The following is a 22,892-nucleotide window of genomic DNA, read 5'->3' on the forward strand; positions in this document are numbered from 1 at the left end:
GGTTTTCCAATAACAGATCTAATGGCCAAATGAATTCTGGAAAATGACTTCCTTCTCCCTGCCCAAGAGGTGACTACCAGCATATTGCACTCCTGGGAGAGGTGGGAAACCCCTCCACCCAAGCACTGGAACTCTCACATATTCCCGAGGGTGGCAACAGCTCAGGTTACTGGGCCTGGGCCCTTTGGATTTAATATCTTGTCTACCCCACACCCTGGCTGAAATTTGCTATCTATAGATGGGACCTACAGGCTTCCTCTCCAACCCCCATTAGTCTGTCCAGGTGGAATATTTGTTGTGCTTTGCTAGGGGATCTAGTACATTTAGAGTCTGGACCTGGAAATGTCAAAGTTCAGAGGAAAGAGCACGGGCTGCGAAGCAAGACGGATGGGCTTGAATTCCAGCTTAGTGAATGCTTCTGATCATTTTGAACAAGTTACCTAATTCTCCCAGGACTGGCTCGGACAATGGGAGAGCCAATGTCTACGTGCAGAGTTGTTGGGAGGAATAAATGACATCGTGAGTGTGTGTGTGTGCCAGGTGTTTGGATAGAGTAGGTGCTCAATTAAGTACTGCAATCTGCAATAATTAATTAACCAATCGGTCGCTGGTATTATTAGCCATCCATGCCCTGAGTCTTGCCAGGTCGTGGGTGCATTCTGCCAGCGTCCCAGCAATGGAAAGACTTCCTGACTGCAAGCGGCGAACCCCTCACCACGGGTATTTCCCCTCTCCCTGAAGGTGAAATGAGACGGGGTCTCTTTAAGGGCTGGGCACCAGCGGGCGCCCCGGAGGGGCGGGGGCGGGGACGGGGGCGCGCGCGCGAGGCTGGACGTGCCGCCGGGCCGCGCTCGCCCCGAACTCGCGCCGGAAGGAAACCCGGTCAGCCGGATCCGCTTGCCAGGCCATGTTGCTGCGGCCGCTGCGGGGCTGGGCTTCCCGGGCGCTGCGCCGCATCGGCCCGGGGGACCCCGGAAGCCCCGCCTCGGGCGCTGGGCCGCGGGGGACGCAGCACCGGGCCTGGCCTCCGGGTAACTCGTGTTTTCGTCCCACCCCGCTGGCGTTCCGAGGAGGCCTCCCACTCCCCGCCCCTCTGCTCGCGGGACAGGCCGAACCCGAAGCTTCTTCTCCGAGGCGCTGGATTTCCTCTTTCGGCGGAGGCGAGGGGCGGGGACGGTCCTTGGCTGGTACCCGGGCGCGAGCCGGCAGCGAGCGGCTGGGGCCGTGGGGCGGGGCTGGGGAGAAGGGCCCTGAAGAGCAGGAAGCACCCCTCCCCGCAGACGGCCTGTTCTGAACATTCCGGCCTAGGCTCGGGTCCCCCGACCCATTTCCTGGCCCGATTCTTTAGGGGCTCGGGGGCTAGGAGCTGGTGCCAGCGGGCGGGGGAGGGAGGTTAGGCTCTGGGCGTCCTCCCACCCTACCTGGGAGTCTCCTCGTTAGAAATGGGAGTCGCCTTTATAGTAAGGCTCTGGCGTTCACTGGCGCGGGGATGTTGAGAGACGCTGCAGAGCCACCTGTGGGGCGGGCAGCGATGTCAGCTTTGGGCTTGGAGGAGAACCTGGGTCCCAGGCCCAAACCCATGCCCACTGCCCAGTTTTCACTTGCTGGATACCCATCTGTGAAGATCTAAATACTAAATGTGTGGAAGATGGAAAGTACTGTGTAAAATATTATGTGAAAGAACCTGAGCACACATGGGGCCCGGATGTGCCTACAGGACCCAGGCAGCAGCTGCACAGTGTTGCGCATAGGCAGACAGTGGTGTACATACCTCCATCTACCCACAGAGGGTCCCCCAGACAGAAAACATTTTTAGGTCAGGAAGGCAGCATAAAAATTACTCTTTTTGTGGTCATTTGGTAAATTAGGACAGAGAAGAACGAGTTCTTTACAACTGAGTTTAAAAATTGATTTCCTTTCTTTTGTAGATAAAGATAGAGAAAAAGAAAAAGAGAAAAAATCAGTGGTAAGTCCCTCTTTTATGTGCACTCTCCAGTGTAGGGTAATTTTTATTTTTATTTTTTTGAGGAGAGGAGTGAAGGAACATGTATGTGCACATAATAAAAAACAGAAGTACAAGATCTCCAGGGATAAGGAAGTCTGTCTTCATGCCTGGGTCTTAGACCTCCCTCTCCAGAGGATACCTCTGTTACCAATTTCTTGTGTGTCCTTCCCCAGAGTCTATGCAGGTAGGAGCATACATGTATTCATATCTGTCAGGTAGATTTGGACTGTTAAAGCTTGAGAGATGGCTGTAAAAGGATTTGAAAAATGCTCTTCCTGTGTGGGGAAGGTTGGTTTCAACTTGGGTTGGGCAGCCCAGATGTGATGCAAGGTCTGCTGACCACCACTCCCTACCCTCCAGTGCTGAGACTGGTGGTGGGCAGGGGAGCAGAGAGAATCTATGAGGGTCCACAGATGTGGGTCATCATGGTGACTTTGAGATGCTCTCTTTGGGGTGGGACTGTGGCTGGTGTGAGGTTGAAGGTCAAAGGAGTGTTAAGTTGGATATGTATGTGGGGATGTTGGGTGCTTTAGCTGGCTAGGGTTGGGAACAATATTTCAGTTACCATCAGTCAAGAGGCTCAATTCTGTAAGGGAGCTGGAAGTCAGTAGCTCCTATGGCTAGGAAGGGCGTGGCTTGGCTGATGGTGGAAGGAGTACCTTGGCTGGGATCTGTAGAGGGTGGGAGGTGTGGCCAGGCCTCAGGGGTAGTCAGGGTGATGGAGAGGGCCTGGGAAGGAATGACATCACTTAGAGAGGACTGGTGACTGAAAAACTTGAGATTTATAGAAGTTTGTTGAAATTATAGGCATGGAGTGGGGTACGGCAGGTGGGCACCACAGAAGGGGAGGAGGTCGCACACTTGAGCTGGATGGGAACTAATGCATTATTGTGTTATTCATTATTGAGTTAGCATTGATGTCAGTGGGGCCTGTTCTAGGTGCTTTCTGGGTGCGGTCTCATATGCCCCAGACATGGAGTACATAGTCTATAGGAAGTGGCATGGAGCCTGCATTCAGGTTCACGGCTGCTTGAGTGGTTACTCAAGTCCTGTGAGCTCATGTGTAGGAGGCACTGGGCTAGGACCTGGGGCTGGAAATCAAACAGCCCCCGTTGTTAGCCCTTGGCCCACGGTCCTTCTGATTGGTCAGTGTGATGGGGGAGACAACAGTATGTAGGACAATGGTGGATCTAGAACAGCAGTGGGTCTGTGGGCTGTGAGGAGGGGGGCTGATGACTGAGGGGAGGATTGGGAAGCCTTAATGCCTCCTGGGAGATCGAGGAGAGAGAGCTACAGGTGCAAGTCACAGAAGGAAGAGAAACTGCAGGCCTGGGCTTGTGGCCAGTCCCTAGAGACGTGGTGGGGAGGGCTTCGAGGTGTGTGGACGGAGTGGGGATAGGTCCTAACACCTAGAGCCCCTGAAGGACTTCACCCCCACCCAACATGCTCTGATTTGCCTTAGGAAGAAACAGTGGTGGACCATGTATGGAGTGTTCTGCTGGGCCAGACTGGAGGTGGAGAGGCCAGCAGGGAGGCTACTCCAGCCAAGAGGAGTGGAAGCCTTAACTAAACTCAGGGCCAAGGAGATGGACACAGATTCTGCAGATGGGTGGGATGCAGGGCTCAGAGGCATTGCTGGTTGCTTGATGTTGCTGGGTGAGGAGCAAAGATGTCCAGGGTGATGGGGGTGTTTGCATGGGTGATGTAGCCATCAAACAGCACTATTTACAATATCAAAAATTTGGGGGCTGACCCTGTGGCTCACTCGGGAGAGTGCGGTGCTGGGAGCACTGCGGTGCTGGGAGTGCCGAGGCCGCGGGTTCGGATCCTATATAGGGGTGGCCGGTGCACTCACTGGCTGAGCGTGGTGTGGACGACACCAAGCCAAGGGTTACAATCCCCCTACCAGTCAAAAAAAAAAAAAAAAAAAAATTGGGCATCACAACAACACAATTTTGTAATAAAAAAAATTGGACAGAACTTAACATCTAACAGTAGATATTTCAGTAAATTTTGGTGTATCTTATGTGATGGAATATATAAGCCGTTCAAGATCATGTTTGATCATGTTTTTGAAAAAACTTTAATGACCTAGGAAGGTACTCATGGTAAAAAATGGGAAAGAAAAACAACAACAAAAAACTAAATCACTAAGAGTCAAAATATATGATGTATAATCTAAATGAAATAAAATACAAACTGTCCTTAGGGAAAAAAACAGGAAAGAAATATCACAAACTGTTAATAACGAAGAAATTCTCAGTATCGTTAAGAGAAAGTTGGGGGGTTAATAATGGGTAAGTATGAAAGAGAGTTTGGGGGCAAAAGTGGGGAGTCTTCCCCCAGTTCTTTGATTTTTAAATGAAATTGAACTGGCTTCCTTTTTTTAGAAAACAGCATTATCGAGTTATAATTTCCATGCCATAAAATTCACCCATTTTAAGTATACTATTCAAAGATTTTTTAGGGGGCCGGCCTGTGGCTCACTTGGGAGAGTGTGGTGCTGATAATACCAAGGTGGCGGGTTCAGATCCCTATATAGGGATGGCCGATTAGCTCATTTTGGAAAGCGTGGTGCTGACACCACCAAGTCAAGGGTTAAGATCCCCTCACCAGTCATCTTTAAAAAGAAAAGAAAAAAAAAAAAAGACAAAAATATTTCAGTAAATTTACGGAGTTCTGCAATATCTCTGCAATCTAATTTTAGAACACTTCCATCACTCTAAAAAGAAACTTCATGCCTATTTTCAGTCATTCTTCCTTTCCCATAAGACCATGAATCTGCTTCTTGTCTCTATGGATTTGCCTTTTATGGACATTTCATATAATATGGAATCATACAGCATGTGATCTTTTGTATCTGACTTCTTTCACTTAGCATACTATTTTGAGGTGCATCTGCCTTGTAGCATTTATCAGTACTTCATTCCTTTTTGTTGCCAAATAGTATTCCATTGTATGGGTATATTACACTTTGTTTATCCATTCACCAGTAGGGAGACATTTAGGCAAATTTCCTTTTTTACTGCAGACGTCTCAGGGTCTTTAATAGGACAATATATATTTTGACTCTTCTGGTGGGGGCTTTGGAGCTCAAGCCTGTTTGCTGCTGGAGCCTTTGGTTCCAAATAAGCATCCAAATGGCAGTTCTGTATTTCCTACAGTGAGAATGCTTAACTTCCATTTTTAGAAAAGATTAAATGTTGTTGTTTAAAAATAAGGGTAGTTGATTCGTCACAGTGTCAGTTATAATCATGGGAAACAACTCAAGGCCTCATATGTGGCAGAGGAAAGTGTGGGTAAATTGTGGCACATTCACAGAACACTGGGCCTGGCCGGCCGTGTGCTGCCATGGCATAGTGAATACCTCCTTGTCCTATAATTTCCTGTTACTTTCCTTCCCACCCTCACACTCACTGTGAGCTCTGTGGGTGCTGGGACTGGGTCCTCAGTACACAGTGCCTTGCACATAGCAGGCCTTCAATAAGCACTTGAAAGACTCTCAAAGATGTGAAATGTGTGTAGAAAATAATAATGTGTGGAATATGCTAAAATGTAGTGAAGTTTATCTCAGTATCTGATTAATGGGCAGTATTTTCTGCTTTATAATTTTCGCTATTTTTGTCAATGGGTTTGCACTCCTCTTATAATATATGTAAACATCACTTTAAAAACTAATTTATGGACTTCTTTTGCTTGACTTCTCTTTTTTCCCTTCCATGATGGGAACTTTGTGAGATCCTTCATGGGTTGCCTGCTCTAAACCAGCGAGCAAATTGGCTGAGCTCATTCAAGGCTTTATATTTACCAACTCTTCATAATTTCATGGCGGGAATAGGAACAAGTGTTTTTAGAAGAAGATCTCATCTGAACAACATATTAAAGTCTTTGCAGCGAATAGGAAAGAAAGTCTATGTAGAATGATGTCTAGGTTGAGCTCTTTTTAAATATCTAGGAAGAGGAAAAATGGTTTTCTTTAGAGAGCAACAACAAAATATCAAATCTGTTTATGTTCTATGGGGTCCTTTGGTGCCCTTTTGCACACTCTCATGGGTTTGTTTTATAGTTTGGGATTCTAAAGGAATGAGCTGGCAGGGACTCGGGATTGGAGGGTGACCTGGCTTTTCTGCATATCTGTTAGGATCAAGGCAGGAGGAAACCTTTGCAGCTGACTGACAGAGTTCCAGTTGCTGAGGAGAGTTTATAGTGGGTGTGGCGAGGTGTGGCAGTTGTGATCTGGTGTTTTATGTACTGTTTTACTGAGACTCCACCAGGGGTCATGAGAAAAGGGCCTTTCAGGCCTGGGTGTGAATTCCACCTCTTTCCCCTGCCAGGTCTGGCGCCTTGGGCAAGCTACCTAAGTGGCCCACGTTTTTCTGGGTACTTCCAGCCTGGGTATAAAGCAACAACAGGTCACTGTGCAGCAGGACAGGTTCTTCTCTGACTGTGGGTGCTCCCAGAAGATGTCTAATGTGTGTTCTCAAGGGCCAGTTTGCCCTCTTACGTATGCAGAAATGCCTGCTCCCTCTGGTAATCTGTTGCAGACAAAGCCACTTAGCCCATGTCACCATCAGTTCCTGGTTGAGCAGAGCCTTGTCAGAATCGCTGGGCAGCAGGTTCAGGGGCTCCAACCCAAAGTCTGATTCCAAGGGCCTGGGTATCACCTGGTGGTATCTCATGTTAACAAGCTACTCTGTTGCAGACCAGTGGTGCGCAACCTTGTCTGCACATTGAAATCACCCAGAGAGAGCTTTAAAAGTTACCGAGGCCTGAATCCCGTGCTCAGAGATTGGGCTGGGTTATGGCTTCCTTGTAGATAGTTTTACAAGTTCCCAGTTGATTCCAATGCATAGCCAAGGCAGAGAACCACTGCCTTAAATGCTTTCTTTCCCTATGGAGTGTTACTTGTAGGAGGCTCCTTGGTCTTTGGTGTAGATAAACTCCAGATGGCTGGCTGTGGCCCTTCTTACTAGTGCCATGACGTCTCCCTCCCCAGCTGCTTTCGTCATGAGCAGAGTGTAGGTTCAAGCTGTCTTTCTTGCTTTATTCCCTTCTACATGCCTCATTTTTCTCTTCTGTGAACAATGCTAGGACCCACTTCTCAGGTTCTGGTGAGGTTAAATGTGATAATCATGTATGTTAATCATCTTAGGGCCTGGCCTGTGACATGGTGCTCAGCAAAGTCCTTACTCTTTTTTCTTCTCCCCTTTCCTAATACTTTCTACTCAATGACCAAGTGCTTTTTTTCTGTACAAAGCAGAGTTAGAGTATAGATAACATACATATGTTTCCCAACCTCAAAGCCATTAATCAAGCTTTGGTTAAGGAGGTAGGACACTTACACCTAAAATCTAATAGTCTGAGGGGTTGAGCTAGGGAAGGGCAGAGCTAGGCTGTGTGTTGTCTAGAAATTGATGGAAAGGAGAGTCTGGTCTGGAGGGACAACTTGAGCCTGCCACTGAGCGAGAAAATTTGTTTGTCTGTCATTACTAATGATGGGACCCTGGGGGTTTCCTGACGAGAGATTTTGGCTTACACTTCAAAGTCTTGGACTGAACCAACCATGCTGTTCACCTGAGCCCTTACCTAGAAATCACTCCCTAATGTTTCCCCCGGTGCTTGCTTTCTGGCTCTAATGTGCATTTGTCTTTTGCCAGATCTGTGTAGAGGGCAATATTGCAAGTGGGAAGACGACATGCCTGGAATTCTTCTCCAGCACAACAGACATTGAGGTATGGCCTCCACACTGGGTTTGAAGGAACCTGAAAAGGCTTGATGGAATAATTTATAGAGCGGGTAAACTAGCCGTGACCAATAGAAATGTAACGTGGGCCACAAGTGCAAACCACATATGTAATTTTTCATTTCTAATAGCTTCATTAAAAAAGCAAAAAGAACATTTTATTTAATACTATATATCCCAAATATGTAAACATGTAATCAGTATAAAAATTATCAATGAGTGATTTTGTATTCTGTTTTTCATACTAAGTCTTTGGAATCTGGTATGTATTTTACACTCATGACGTATTTCAATTTGGACCAATCACATTGCAAGGTCTTAATAGCCGCATGTGGCTCATGGTCACTGTACTAGACAGTGCAGGTATAGACCTCCCCACAGTCTGTTAGGGAAAGAGTCTAAGTATGAAAGGACAAAAGTCAGGATGTTGAGCAAGGCTAGAATGTTACATTGTCATGTCTGAGATATCACTGTCCAAACAGAGAATGTGTTAGTCTGTTTCTGTTGCTTATAACAAAATACCTGAAACTGGGTAATTTATAAGATAATGAAACTTATTGCTTGCAGTTTCAGAGGCTTGGAAGTCCAAAGTCCAGGCAATATATCTGGTGAGGGTTTTCTTTGGTTGTGGCTTTACAGCAATGCAGGGGTCTCACATGGCAGAAAATGGCAGAGCAGAGAAAGAGAGACTCTCACATGCTCTCCTTTTAAAGCTCTCAGAACCACGCCCCTGACCACTATTATTGATCCATTCACTGTGACATAGTCTTAACAATCTCATCACCTCTTTTTAATTACCATAATACAACTTCCCATCCTCAAGTCACAGTGGGACTTAAGCTTCTAATATATGGACATTGGGGGACTAATGCAGAAAATTGGTACCAAGAATGGGGTGTTGCTTATAACAGGTATTTGAAAATGTGGAAACAGTTTTGGAACTGAGTAATGGGCAAAGGCTGGAAGAACTTGAAGGAGTAGGCTAGAAAAAGCCTAGCTGCTGGTGGGAGTTTAGAAGACAAGAAAACAAGGGAAAGTCTGGATCTTCTTAAAAGATTGGTTGAATGGTAGTGAGCAAAATGCTGATCGAAATATGGACAGTGAAGGCCATACTGAGGAAATCTTAGATATAAACAAAGAGAAGGGACTTATTGGAAACTGGGGCATAGATCACCCGTGCTATGAACTGGCATGGAACTTGGCTGCCCAAAAGTATTATGGAATTTGGAACTTAAAGGTGCTGACCCAGCATATTTGGTGGAAGAAATTTGTAAGCAGCAAAACATTCAGGAAGCTGCATGGCTACTTGCAACAGCCTAAGCTGAGTTATGGCAGAAAAGGCTTGACATAAGCCAGAATTTATAATTAAAAGGGAAGCAGAGTGTAAAGATTTGGAAAATTTGCAGCCTGGCCATGTGGTAGAAAAACAGAGCATTTTTAGGAGAAAAATGCAATGGTGCTAAAGATTGGTACAAAAGAAAGGGATTGTCAAGAGAAGGGAGAAAAGGCCTTGAAGGCATTGCAGAAGCCTTTGAGGCCAGACCTTCCATTACAGGCCCAAAGGCCTAGGGACACAGAATGGTCTTGGGGAACAGGCCCGAGGCACCCTCCACAGGCTCACTGCCCAGGGCTACTTCTGGATGCTGCTCCCCACACCAGCACCCCAGTTGCTTCGGCTGCTCCAGCCATGGCTAAATTGGCCCTAGGTGTATCTGGACCTGCACCTTTGGAAAATACAAGCTGGAAGTCATGGCAGCATCCACATGGTGTTAGGTCTACAGGCTCACAGAATGTCAGAGCTGTGGAGGCTTGGGAACTTCCACCCCAATTTCAAAGGATGTATGGAAAAGCCTGTGGACCCAGGAAGAGATCTGTTGCAGGGGTAGAGTCACCGCATAGAGCCTTTGCTAGAGCAATGCTGAGTGGAAACATGGGGTTAGAGTTACAGCAGAGAAACTCCACTTCTGGTACCAAAATCTGTATTAGGGTTCTCCAGAGAGACAGAATCAATAGGATATGTTATAAATATATGAGAGGATTTATTAGGGGAATTAGTTCATGTGATTGTGAAGAGAAGTCCCACAATAGGCCATCTGCAAACTGGATGCTCAGTCCAAGTCCGAAGGCCTCAAAACCATGGAAGCTGATGGTGTCTCTGGTGTAAGTCCTGGAACCCAAAAGCTGAAGAGTCTTGACCTCTGGTATCTATGGACAGGAGACAAGCATGTATCCCAGCTCTAGAGGATAGAGTGTGATTCACCTTTTTTCTCTGCTTTTTGTTCTCTCGTGGACCCCAGTGGATTGAATGGTTCCTGCTTATATCGAGGGTGGTTCTTTCCTACCCAGTGCACTCAGGCTCTCATGCTACTCTCTTCTGGAAACATCCTCATGGACAAACCTAAAAAGATAGCTTTACCAGGTTTCTTGGCATTCCTTAATCTAATCAAGTTGACACCTAGAATTAACCTTGACAGGGGAGTATTACTATGCAAAGGCAGTTAATATAATTTCTAGTTCATGTAGATCCCACTCACTAAAAATAACCTTATAGATGTTTAAGAATCATCTCTGCCGTAAGACCCTGCCCCTTCTTCCTGTTCTCGATTGTAGCGGTATAATTTTTTCTATTTATGGTTCTTTCTCTTTTGTTACTATAGATCCTACAATTTCCATACTCTTATAAGTCATTTTCTTTTCTTCTTTCCTTTCTTTCCTGTTTTTACTTCTATTAAAAATATATATGGTTTGATTAAAATAATAAACATCAAATAGCTCTTGTCTTGTGTTCATGTACTACTGTGCAGAAAAGAGTTGACACAGCAGTCCTAAGACAGCCGTCCTTAGAGAGGCCTGCTTGCAAGGCTGGCCCTTGGCTAACATCTGGGAACTTAGATCTTGAGAGGGCTCCCAGCGTTCCTGACTGATAAGAGTGCCTAAACTGTTTGTGCAAATGGTATGGTCTATGCTGAACACCTCCTTTTTTCCTGGGACTCTGGAATTTTGATACACATCAAGCAGTGACTGCCTATGTGACTGAACTTTAATGAAAATTCTGAACTTGCAGGCTCAAGCCACTTTCCCCGATAGGCAGCATTTCATGTGTTGTCACACCTTGTTGCTGGAGGAATTAAGTGTGTCCCGTGGGACTCCACTGGGAGAGGGCCCTTGGAAGCTTGTGCCTGGTTTCCTCCAGACTTTGCTACCTACACTTTTTGCCTTTCCTGATTTTGCCTGGTGTCTTTTCACTGTAATAACTCTTAGCTGTGAGTGTGACTGTATGCTATGTCTTATGAATCCTCCTTGTGAATCATCAAACTTGCAGAGGAGGGGGGTCTTGGGGAATCCCATCACCTGTCCTGAGTGGTGTACCTTTCAGTGGCACTTTAGAATTGCTTGGAACCAACCAACAACAACAACAACAATGATAGTTAACATCTAATGAGTATAATGCTAAATGCCAGGCACTGTTTTAAAGGTTCATCATATTATCTAATTGATTCCATCCTTACAAGAGTAGTCCCTCTAAGGTAGGTACTATTATTACCTCTGTTGTAGATGAGGAAACCAAGGCTCAGTGTGGTTAAGTGGCTTGTCCAGAGACACACGGCTAATGTGTGGTAGAGCCAGATCACAGCCCAGGCTCTCTGGCTCTAGGGGCCAGGCCCTTGTTTGGTTCTTCTATGGTATGAAGAGCTTTGTTGGCTTTAGGAAGACCATTCACCCTTCAGATCTCATCTCACTGCTGTCTGACCTCCCCATCTAGGTTACCCTACCTGATGCAGGTTCTTCTGGCCCTTCTGTACCTCTCTTTTATACCACTTCTTGGGGTTTGAAAATATGTGTTAATTTCTGTGATTACCTGATTAATGTCTGCTTCCTGTAGTAGGCTTAAATTTCCACAAAGGCAGGGGCTTGGGTGGTTTTCCTTTGCTGTATCCTCAGGGTCTAGCATGGGTACCTGGCACACAGTGGGTACTCAATAAATGTTTGTTTAGTGGCAGTGCTACATACGGAGCACCCACTACAGGCTGGGCCCTGAGCTGGGTCAGGGAGCAAGGCTGCCTGTGACATAGATTTTGGTGGGCCTGAGTGGTGCAGTATATGCTACTCAAGGCTGGGAATGGCGTACTGAAGACCCAGAAGAAGGAGAAGGGGGTTGGGAGAGGCAGGGAATGATTCACAGAGGAAGGAATATTTGAAGTGGACTTTCAAGGATGAATAGGAGTTTTCCAGGTAATGAAAGCCGATTTGAAATGGGGTGGGGTGGGCCGAGCCCGTGGCGCACTTGGTAGAGTGTGGCGCTGGGAGTGCTGCGACGCTCCCGCCGCGGGTTCGGATCCTATATAGACCTGGCTGGTGCACTCACTGGCTGAGTGCCGGTCATGAAAAGGACAAAAAAAAAAAAAAAAAAAAAAAAAAAAAAAAAAAAAAAAAAAAATGGGGTGGGGTGGGAATGGTGGGCAGAGGAAACAGTGTGAGCAAGGCCACAGACGTGCAAAGGACGGGGGAAGGTTAATCTCAGGAGTCCCATGCATTGCCTGCCTTTGGTCTCTTGTCACCCATAGCATCTGCTCATGTGCACTCTGAAGGTCCCCAGATGGATCTGGGCACTCAAAATCCTGGCCCCAGGAATACTGTTTAAATCCTTTCTAGCACACTTCTGCATACCCAGAAAGGTGTTAGAGAACTTGGCAGCATCTGAAAGGTGCAAAAAGGACCAGAGGGAAAGAAAGCCTCCAAACCAGTGCAGGCTAGCACACTAAACAAACATGGACTCTTAGCAGCCAGTGCACCCAGTGCAGAAATCAGAGGGAGGAAATGGAGGCAAGCTACCCACCAATGTCATGGGCAGGCTCCCAGGTGGGCCTTCAAGCCCAGCCCTGTCTATTTTCCCTCCTGGCTTTCTCCACCTCCCTGCCCAGCATGATGTGGTGGACAGGAAGGGCTGGGATACAACACACAGAGGAGGGATACCTGTGGGGAGCTCCCAGGGCAGCCAGAGGGATGGGATATGCCTGTGCTTGGATACAGGCATGGAAAGAATTGTTCTCGGGCCATTTCTGGAAGTTGCATGAGGAAACCATGTCTAGATGGAGTTGTGGCCTCACAGAGAGGGTTGCTCTGTTATATTGGCCCACCCTGGGCACCTGAACCTTGATTGTCTCTCTCTCTCTCTCTCTCTCCCCCCACATGCTTCCCCTTGCTTTCTTTTTTTTTTTTTTTTCCACCTTCAAGCATGTAATTTTCTCCACTCAAAATATAAACATGACCTTATTAATCCAAATCAAACCAGCAACTTGTGACATTTTTCTTATTTGAAAGATTAATATTCAAGCAAGCAACTTAATTTCTAACCTTGGGTTCAAAAATCTATGAATTCATTACTGCAGGGTTCAAGAACTCCAGGTCTTTGGAGGCAGGAAACAGTGCAGGACAGTTCTGGATTCATGAGTTACCTCACTACATCGTGAATTCTCTAAGGGTGTTGGGTCAAACCTAATTTCTTTTTGTTTAGATTTTAATTTATCAATATACAATGTAGTTGATTTTCTCACTTGGTTTCAATACTGATACACATTCATAGCTCTCAGAACTCAAAATTGTTGTTTTCTTTCCTCCCAGTTGTTAACAGAACCTGTGCACAAATGGAGAAATGTCCGTGGCCATAATCCTCTGGTGAGTAGGTGGTTTCTTGCAAGAACCCCTAGCTTCCCCTTAAGTGCCTGGGAATGGTGGTGCTGACGCCTGAGCCTGAGTCTCCCCAGGCATCTTCCTTGCCCGTAGCTGAGTTGGAGGAGAACAAGCAGGGACAAGCAGAAAATGGAGGCATGTTGGTGTCCTGAGGTCAAGGATTTCTGAGGCCTGGGTGGGTATACACAGAGTTCAGGGACTTCCCATCGGCTCTCCCAAATGATCCCAAGTGGCTACCCTCAGCCACCAGGGGTGTCCATCTCATTCCACCCCCACCCTCTCCTAGAAGAAAGCCATCAGAACCTAGGTCCCCCAGGACCTATCTCTAAGTTACCAAGTTCCTTGGTGAACCCCTGATTTGAGTTTGCACTTTGCAATGTCCAGTATCAGGGGCTGCCTCTGGCTCACCTGAAACCACCTGTCTTCTTTTCTTGAGGGTGGACCTAGCAAGCAGGGGCTATCATGCGCCTGTGCCCCTTCTTCCTCCTTTCCCATTCAGAAGGCTCTGCCCTGGCTGCTTGCAAGAGATGGGTAGAATCTGGCTCCCGCGAGAGAGAGCTTAAGAAAGGGAAGTTGGATTTTGACATCCATCCTATGACGTAGAGGTGATTAGTCTTATTTTTCAGGTGTGGAAACTGTAGGTTAAATGAGTTGCCCAGGGTCACACAGCTGGTAGATGACAGATCTAGGTTTGAACCTTGGACTCAGAAGCTGGTACTGCCCCTCATTTTTAGCAACACAATTGGCATCTCCTCATGTGATTCATTAGGCTCTGAGTTCCAGTAGGGGCAGGGACTGTGTCTATTTTGTGCACTGTTGTTTGCTAGAACATAGGCACATTGCCTAGCACTTAGTACTTGCTCATTCATTCATTCAGCCAGTATTTATCGTGTGTCCATTGTGTGGTGGACACTGTCCTGGACGCTGGTGCAGTGAGCAATTCATAGTCCCCGTTTTCCTGGCCTGATGTTCCACTGTAGAGAGGCAGAGACAATTAAATGTGATAGGAGCTATGAGGAAAGCTAAAGCAGGTGAAAGACTGTTATTTAAATAAGGCAAAACCTCTCAGGGTCTGAATAAAGAGTCCCACAGAGATGTGAGAAGAATTTCACCTCTATACATGTGGGAGAAGGTGGGATGCCAGTCATCTTCTGTGGATATAACAAAGAAAGCTCAGGAATATTCATATTCTCTAGGCACCAGGGAGGAACCAGGGTTTGATTATTAAGACGACTAGAGTTGCAGATGTTAGGGATTATAGATGACGTTTCACAGGACAGAATCACAGTCTCAGAATTTCAAGCATCCTTGGTACAGATAGTATTTCCAACAACTTTTATAATGAAAAAGTACGGTAGAATTAGATGTTTTTACACAGGTTTCCACTCTGGACAGATGAGCAAGATTGCTACTTTTTTGAAGTTTCAATTCACCACATTATCTGGATTCGTTTTCTGATGCAGAAAGGTATCTGTTTCTGTAGCCGTCAGGCAACAGGGAGTGTTTCTCCTAACCTTTCTGAGATTTTCTTTCACCTGCAGTTAGGAAAGTCCGCAGTTTTAAGTGCAGAGCACTGGAGTTTGACTAGTTTGCACCAAGAGAAAAACAAAAAGCTAAAATATGGAAAAGTGCAGAATGAGAGTATTACCAAGTGGACTATGGAGCATGAGGTGTTTTATATCTATGGTCTATAGAGAGTGATTGGAGGTGGAGTAGGATGGGCTTCTATTTTAAATAGGGTAGCTAGGGAACACATCTCTGATAAGGTGACATTTGAGCAGAGACCTAAACATATGGGAGTGAGCACCACAGAGGTAGAGTGTTCAGGCGGAAGGAACAGTAGATGCAGAGGCCCTCAGGTGGGGTCATGCCCTGCATGTTTGGGGAACACTGAGGTAGCTCCTGTGGATAGAAGCAGACTGGACCAGAGGGAGAATGGCAGGAGATGGGAGAAGATGGAAGTGATTCTCTAGGGCCCTGTGGACCATGATCAGGGTTTGGATTTCACTGTGAATGCAATGGGAAGCCACTGGAAAGTTCTGAGCAAGGGAGTAACAAGAGCTAATTTAGGTTTAACAGGCTCACTTTGGTTGCTGGATAGAGAACAGACTCCAGGTCAAAGAACATTTATTGAATGATTGAATCCTGTTCCCTGGGGACTTTATATGGGCCCCTATTACAGCGACCATGCTGGATTCATCTCTGGCGCCAGCCCGGCTCTGTGTAGGTTTCTTGAGATGGCTGTGAGTGCCTGATGAGACCAGGGTCTCACAGATACCACCTGGATGTAAAGTGCCACATTCTCCCTTCTGCAGGGTCTGATGTACCGTGATGCCTGTCGATGGGGCCTCACGCTGCAGACATACGTGCAGCTCACCATGCTGGACCAGCACACTCGTCCTCAGGTACATTTCTGATGCTTGGTTTCAACTCTCCTAAATAAAATTTCCTTCAAATGAACACTATGTGATTGCCAGGAAGGGGAACCTCACAAGGAAGCCCAGCTGCACCTTCAGTGCTGCACAGCCTTCTCTGGTGCCAAGGTCTCCTGTTCCTGGAGCTACCTGAGGGCCAACTCCTAGCGCCCTCCCCCCACACACCTCAGCTTGCCTGGTGGTCGTCCTTATCCCATTCCAAGCCCGCGTCTTCATGACCTGTCCACTGCTGGGCTCAGCCTCATGTAACTCAGTTCTCAAAGTGTGGTGCCTGGACCAGCAGCAGCTTTACCACCTGGGAACATGTGAGAAACACACATTTTTCTGGCCCCATCCCAGGCCTGCTGAATTGGAAATTTGGGGGGTGAGGCACAGCAGTCTGTTTTATCAAGCCCTCCAGGTGACTTGAGTGCATGCTTTGTCTGTTTGCATGTTCGAGTACCACTGGTCTAACCTTCACAGGGTCTGGCTCTTAGTTCAAGTTCTTGAGAGAAAGAGTGATTGGTTCAGCCCTGGTTCAATCAGGTGTCAGGGGCAAGGTCACAGGGAATGCACATGGCTACTTATGTCCATTCCAAAAAGGGAGGCTGAGGAGATATTGATTGGCACCTGTGAGTCAGAGCTGTAAGCACAGCCTAATATACCAGCATTAGAGGCTCTCTACGAAGGAAATAGGACATCCCTACAGCCAGGTATAGCCACTGGGCTCAGTGGTTTGATCTAGGGCTGGGCACTTGCAATTTAACTATCATCTTCCTATAAACTTGTGTCTTTTAAAATGGAAAGATGCGAGCAGAACCTTTTTGGTGAACATGAATTTCTATCTCCCCAACTATCTGTCTAGATGATAGAGATGAGAGGATCTGAAGTTGGCATACTTCTCCTTTGATTACCCCATTTTTCCTGAGCATGCTACTCAATTGCAAACCTAAATTGTACCTGATGATATCTGAATATAACGGGACATAACTGTGCTCCTCTATTTAAGGAAATCTGCCACTAAGGAGACAGAGACAGAGAGGTGGACAGACTAGGAAAGATAAGCAGAAGGAGAGAGACGGATGAGCGGGGAGCTGGGAAAAGACAGGCAGTTGGAGGTGTAAATAGGATGGAAAAATGGAAAGGAGGACAGAGGGACAGATAGACAAGCAGGGAGAGAGAGGGAATTCCTTGGCTTAGAATCTGCCTCTGATTTGCTGGCCCAGGTCCCATGGGTGCTGTGGGCCATAGCCCAGTGAGAGCAGTGTTTGTCCACTTGGCGACAGGGTAAGGGCCCCTCCTGCTTCCCAAAGGAACACTGGACAAAGGGAAAGGTGGTCTGTGGAGGCTGTGAGCACCCTGGCAAAGAGGGGCGATGTAGGCTGTCCTCCTCCTCCCCGCTTCTGGGCACAGTCCTTCCCAGTTTCCACAGGCAGAGCCCTGAGAATGTCTCCCCCACCCCAGCCTGCTTGGGGCTCTTCCTCACACATACAGATGCCTCTGCTTAGGCAAATTCACCCTATTTAGGTGGGTAATAATTCCCATGCTTTGCCGCAAATGGACAGGACTTGGCAGTTTTTCCAGCACTTTTCTAAGTTCCAGTTACGTGTCACCTCTCCTGTGACAGAGGCCACTGCTAATGAGCCCTCAGCCCTGGCACTGCTGTGCTGTCTGTGCAGCGTCAGGTGTGGGGCGGTGAGTGTGGAGGGAAGAACACAGCTGAGCCTGATGTCAGACACAGGTCCTCCTCAGGTGCCTGCCTCAGTCTCCCCATGGCCTCTGATTCTCAAATTCAGCAAAGACCCTAGGCAGGGGGAGTAACAGGCATTTCTCAAGCCCTCCTGACCCCTCCTCTTCATCTGAGTTAGTGAATCACTTTTTGTTTTCCTTTAGACGGCACCTGTACGGTTGATGGAGAGGTCAATTCACAGTGCAAGATACATTTTTGTTGAAAACCTGTATAGAAGGTACTGTAGTTCACATGATTGATAATTTATTAAACCATTAATTTTTTGAAATGAAATTGGAACTTGTTTATTCAATTGACAGAAATGGAGTACGTGCTGTGTTGTGTCAGTTATCTGTTGCCACAGTAATGCTGTATAACAAACAACCACAAAGCCTCAGTGGAGGGCAGCTCCCTGCATGTATTGCCCAATCGGCTAGGGTGGTGGGCCGGGTGGCTCAGCTGACCCCAGCTGGGCCCAATGAGATGTCTGGAGATGGTCTAGGATGGCTTCATCAGGGTGACTGGGGTGGTTCATCTTTCTTCCTCTTGCCTGCCATCCTCCTTCTGGGACTAGCAAGCTAGCCTGCGTATTCACGTCTCATGGTGATGGCAGAGGGCAAAAGTGCTAGCAGAAACACACAAGCACTTTTTCAGACCTCTGCTCCCATTTGCTAACATTCCATTGGCCAAAGCAGGTCACACGAGACCAGGATGGGGAGGTGGGAGGGCCCAGTGAGTGCCACAGCAATGTGCAGGGTCATAGGGAAGGGGGAAGAATCAGAGTGCCTAGAGCAGTCTACCGTGGTGTATGTGGTATTTGTTGTGGTTTCACTCAACCTTCCTCCCTCATAGGAGCAGGCTCTGTCATATGCACATTGTTGGGGGGACTTCTGGTGGCCCATCACCAAGGGCTCATGTATGGGGCCCTCTGTTCCTGTGGTTAGTTGACTGTTGATTTTTATGGGTTTTAGGGGAAATGGGTTGCAGGCTGGAGTCTGAAGCTTTGGCTTCCTCCTTGTCCCCCTCCCTTCTTGGCAGCTGTGTGCCTGGCCCCCCTTGTCAGCCTCCCCCCCTGCCCCATATTACCCTATCTTCCTGCCTTGGGCTGGGGCACTGCTGTCACCACCTGGCAGAGCTGGTCCTGCTCTCCGCGCAGGATGCTCTTCCTTTCACGCTCTATTCTCATCTGGAGCTGTCCTCCCAGATGTCACCCCTCTCCTGACCCTCTTGTGTACCCTGTCCATATGGGTTGAGCCCCTTGTTGTTCTTAATGACTACTGTCTTTTGGTTTTCTTTGTAGTATTTAAGATAGCCATATGAAATTGTTAATATTTGACCAATTTGACCTACACAAATGGCAGTTTTATGTTCAACTTAGCATATGTCCAATTATTTATTGCACGCAACACCCCCCACCTGGACCAGAAGCTCCTGAGGGCAGGCACCAAGTCTGGTTCCTGCCTAGCTTGGACCCAGCACTGAGCAGGCACCTGGCCAATACCTGTTAACTGTTGTTGGATGATGAGACCTGTGGCTGTTCTTTGGTCTCCAGCCCAACTTGTTCCCCAAGCTGTGGCCCCCACTGTTTTGTACCCTTTCATTTGAGGGGGCGACTAAAAAGACTTCTCCCATGGGTCCATGTCCTTGAACCCATGTCACTCCCCCAAACAAGAGTCTCTGCCTCCAATCCACTCTGAGTGTCAGACCAATGCCGTGGGGTTGGGGCAGGCAGCTAGGGCAGGTCCTGACGGTAGCTTGTCCTCTGACCTCAGACGTGCTTGTGGCTCTAGCTTGGCCTTTCAGCAGGCAGCATTCCTGACACTAGAACCCCATTCTCACCCAACTTCCTGGGTTTCCAGCAGGGTTCGAGGTATCCACTGCTAGGTTTATCCAACCCTTTGCTCTCCTCTGCTCCCTGCTCATCAGCCAGAGGGAGGACAGGCAGAGGAAAGGAGGGAAAAACCAATGGAAGCCCCTGTGATGTTTGCTTACTCATTACTCATCTGACGCAAGTGTAGCCCAGGGAGCGGACGCCGGGTAGTGGGGAGGGATTTCCTGTGAACCTCAAGAAGTGGGGCTGTCTCTCTCTCTTTTTTTTTTTTTTTTAATTTTAACAACTTTTTCAGTGTTTTTTTTTTTTTTAAATTGGTTATGGGGTACATAAATTACCCCATACACAAGAGGGTCAGGAGAGGGGTGACATCTGGGAGGACAGCTCCAGATGAGAATAGAGCGTGAAAGGAAGAGCATCCTGCGCGGAGAGCAGGACCAGCTCTGCCAGGTGGTGACAGCAGTGCCCCAGCCCAAGGCAGGAAGATAGGGTAATACGGGGCGGGGGGGGAGGCTGACAAGGGGGGCCAGGCACACAGCTGCCAAATTATATTCATGGGGTACAAAGCAAATTTTCACCACTTGTGCCTAAGATGTATGGCCAGATCCATACTGGCAGCATGCCCAGTACCTCAAATTGTGATTATACCCTATGTCCCCCACCTAAATATCCTCCCAATTATCCCCGACTTCCCTCCCACTCCCCCTTCCCCACTCCACTTTGTATCCCTAGGTCTGTTCTCTCCCTCTGCAAGTCCAATGCACCACTGTGGTCTTTCTTTTCTTCTTTCTCTCTTAGCTCCCACTTATGAGTGGGCACATGTGGTATTTATCCCTCTGTGTTTTGCTTATTTCACTCAACATAAAGTTTCTCCAAGCTCATCCATGTTGTTGCAAATGGGGGAATTTCATTCTTTTTTATGGCAGAATAGTATTCCTTGGTGTATATATATACCACATTTTCCTTATCCAGTCGTCCATCGATGGACATGTTGGTTCCATCTCTTGGCTGTTGTAAACAGAGCTGCGATGAACATGGGAGTGCAGGTATCCCTTTGACATGATGATTTCCATTCCTTTGGGCATATACCTAGAAGTGGGATTGCTGGATTGTCTGGAAGATCTATCTGTAGCTGTTTGAGAAACAGCTTTATGTGTGGTGGCCAGTGGCTCTTTGAAGAGGGTGACCTGAAATGGAATGACCAGAGGTTGAGGGGAGAGAGTGCGGTGTGGGGTTAGGTGTACCTGGATCCATCCTGCTTCTGGAGTTTGCTCTCTTCGTGGTGTGACCAAGTTTCTAAAGTTTTCTGAGTCCATTTGTCATGTCTAATTCCCATCGTTCATCTCTAATTCCTGTCATCCATCTCTGAAGATCCTTTGGACCAGTTGCCCAGTTTGGGTCTTACTGCCCTTGTGGGGTCCTTGCCTACCTTGGTGTTCATGAAATTTGTCAGTTTCCCCACCCGTTCTGTCACCCCTTGTAGGCTGCCCAGCACCAGGTGAATCTCCCTAGGAGCCGTTTGCCTTTGCTTGTCCCAGGCCACAATGTTAGCTGATGTCTCTGGGCCTGGGTAACACACCTACAGTCCTTTGTCATACTACTTCTGATGGATTGCTTCTGTATTTCCCAGTCTCTGTGGTTATGGTCTTGCCTTGGGCTGTTTTGTGGGTAGTATAGGAAAATAATGTAGCTTTTAAATCTTTTAGCTCTTTTCCTGCCCTGGTGACTTCCTATTTTTGCCTCACCCTGGCCCTCCCAGAATGCCTGGAATCTGACGATTTCTGTGCGACAACGAACCACAAAAGAAATGTAGTGTCTTTGTTTATGTTCCCGGGATCAAAGTTCATTCAGCCTCCAGCAGGGCATGGGTTCCCCCGAAGACCTTGTTGGAGTCCTGAGACTCATCACCAAGTATCACTTGATGAAGCCAAAGGCTGTCAGCTGGTGCGTGGCCTCAGGTGCTCCCGAGGAGCCTGGGAGCACATGGCACCTGAGGGCTAGGCCAGCTGCCACGGTGTTCAAGGAGATAGGAGAAGACCATGCTCCTCAGGCTCCATCACTGAGTCCTCCGAAGGCAGCAGAGAAGACCCCACATTCGGCTGCTTCCTAACCTTACCTTTCTAACCCCTGTGTCCCAAAGCTGCAGCCTGCAAACAATCTGGAAATTTCTTTGAAATGTCCTCTTTTAATACAGGAGTTCATTTGGATTTTGCATTCTACTCTATAACATGTTCTGTTTATATCTAAACATAATAGTTTACATACTTGTCATTGAGAAAAATGAATGATCCTATAGTAAACACCGTGGCTTGGAGTACTCCCTCCCTTAGCCAGGTACTGCAGAGTCCCCAGGTGTGGGAGGCAGAAAACCGAGGGCTGAAACCAAGGCTGAAAAGCACCTTCCCAGGGCAGGTGATTACTTGTGAACTGGACTGGTGTATGTTTCCTTGGAAATTGGGTCATTTGCTCATGTGGTTGCAGGGCAGGGCAGCGACCCATGGACAGGAGCCACACGTATTGTCTAGTTGTTGACCCTGTTTGGCAGATAAGGAAGTGAAGGGATTGCAAAGCTAGTTCTCCTTTCTGATTGTGCAGGAAACTAACCAAGGGAGGGGGAAGATATTCTGCACCCAGCTGTGTGGGGGCAAGCAAGGAGTGAGGAAGTGGTGAGAGACATCTAGATTTCTCTCAAGGCCCTCAAGGCCAAAGGCTTCAGGCCCTTTGACTGAGAATCCTGAGGTGCTAGCCCCAGGGTGATACTCTCTTCTTTCCGCACAGGCCTTACTTTAGGCTTCTCCCACGATCACCTGCGCATCTTGTTAATGTGCAGATTCTGCTTCAGTGAGGCTGGGGTGGGACTTCTGCCTGAGTCTGCATTTCCAGCAGGTGCTCTTCCGGGATCACACTTTGAGGTATAAGGTGCCAGTGGGCCAGGTGATCTGCAGGAAGCCTTCAGTCCCTACTCCTCAGCCCTTTTCCCCTGCAGTTCTGTCCCCACGGCTTCCTTAGGGCCTCATTGGGCCTTTGGGGTAACAAGAGCAAGAGCCCCGTCCTGAGGACTGTCTGCAGGGCCATGTGAAAGTTCTGCACAGTGAGGGATTTCCTCAGTTTCCTGCACTTGGCCTGTGGTTTCTTCATTTCTCACTTGTTTCAGGTTTGATTGTTGGGGTTTTGTTGTGTTATGTTTGTTTTAAAGGTGTCCTTCCAGCTTTATTCCTAGGCCAGGAGTAGGGCCAAAGATTTGCTCTCTTGAGGCACAGTAAAAAGTACTTTTAGCCAGAGCTACAGAAGCAGTGAATGGAGGGAAGAATAGAATTTGGGCTTTCTTTGAGGTCACTCTCCTTATGGCTCCAGCTCTCCTTGAAGTGGTGGGTCATCTGCAATGAAGTATGAATGAGAAAGTAGATGTTTTTAGAGGTTTCTGCTCCCCCCAAATACAGACTAAACCTGTACCAAATGTAGCATAGAACTGAGTTCAG

The 22,892-nt window shown here is 47.5% G+C and overlaps 1 protein-coding gene across 7 annotated transcripts in view; it reads left to right on the forward strand.

Annotated features, from left to right (window-relative positions):
* Positions 1-879: 879 nt before the first annotated feature.
* The window catches only part of TK2 (thymidine kinase 2), a 45,541-nt gene continuing 23,528 nt past the window's right edge, over positions 880-22,892 (forward strand). For all 7 annotated transcript variants that reach the window (XM_063111141.1, XM_063111144.1, XM_063111139.1 and 4 more), the window contains exons 1-6: positions 880-1,031; positions 1,929-1,966; positions 7,663-7,737; positions 13,371-13,424; positions 15,755-15,844; positions 17,747-17,820. In XM_063111141.1, coding sequence (XP_062967211.1) covers positions 908-1,031; positions 1,929-1,966; positions 7,663-7,737; positions 13,371-13,424; positions 15,755-15,844; positions 17,747-17,820 — 455 coding nt within the window. In that variant the 5' untranslated portion in view covers positions 880-907. The remainder of the gene's footprint in view (positions 1,032-1,928; positions 1,967-7,662; positions 7,738-13,370; positions 13,425-15,754; positions 15,845-17,746; positions 17,821-22,892) is intronic.

This window comes from Cynocephalus volans, chromosome 10 (assembly GCF_027409185.1).
Source record: "Cynocephalus volans isolate mCynVol1 chromosome 10, mCynVol1.pri, whole genome shotgun sequence".
In the NCBI taxonomy this organism is placed as follows: Eukaryota; Metazoa; Chordata; class Mammalia; order Dermoptera; family Cynocephalidae; genus Cynocephalus; species Cynocephalus volans.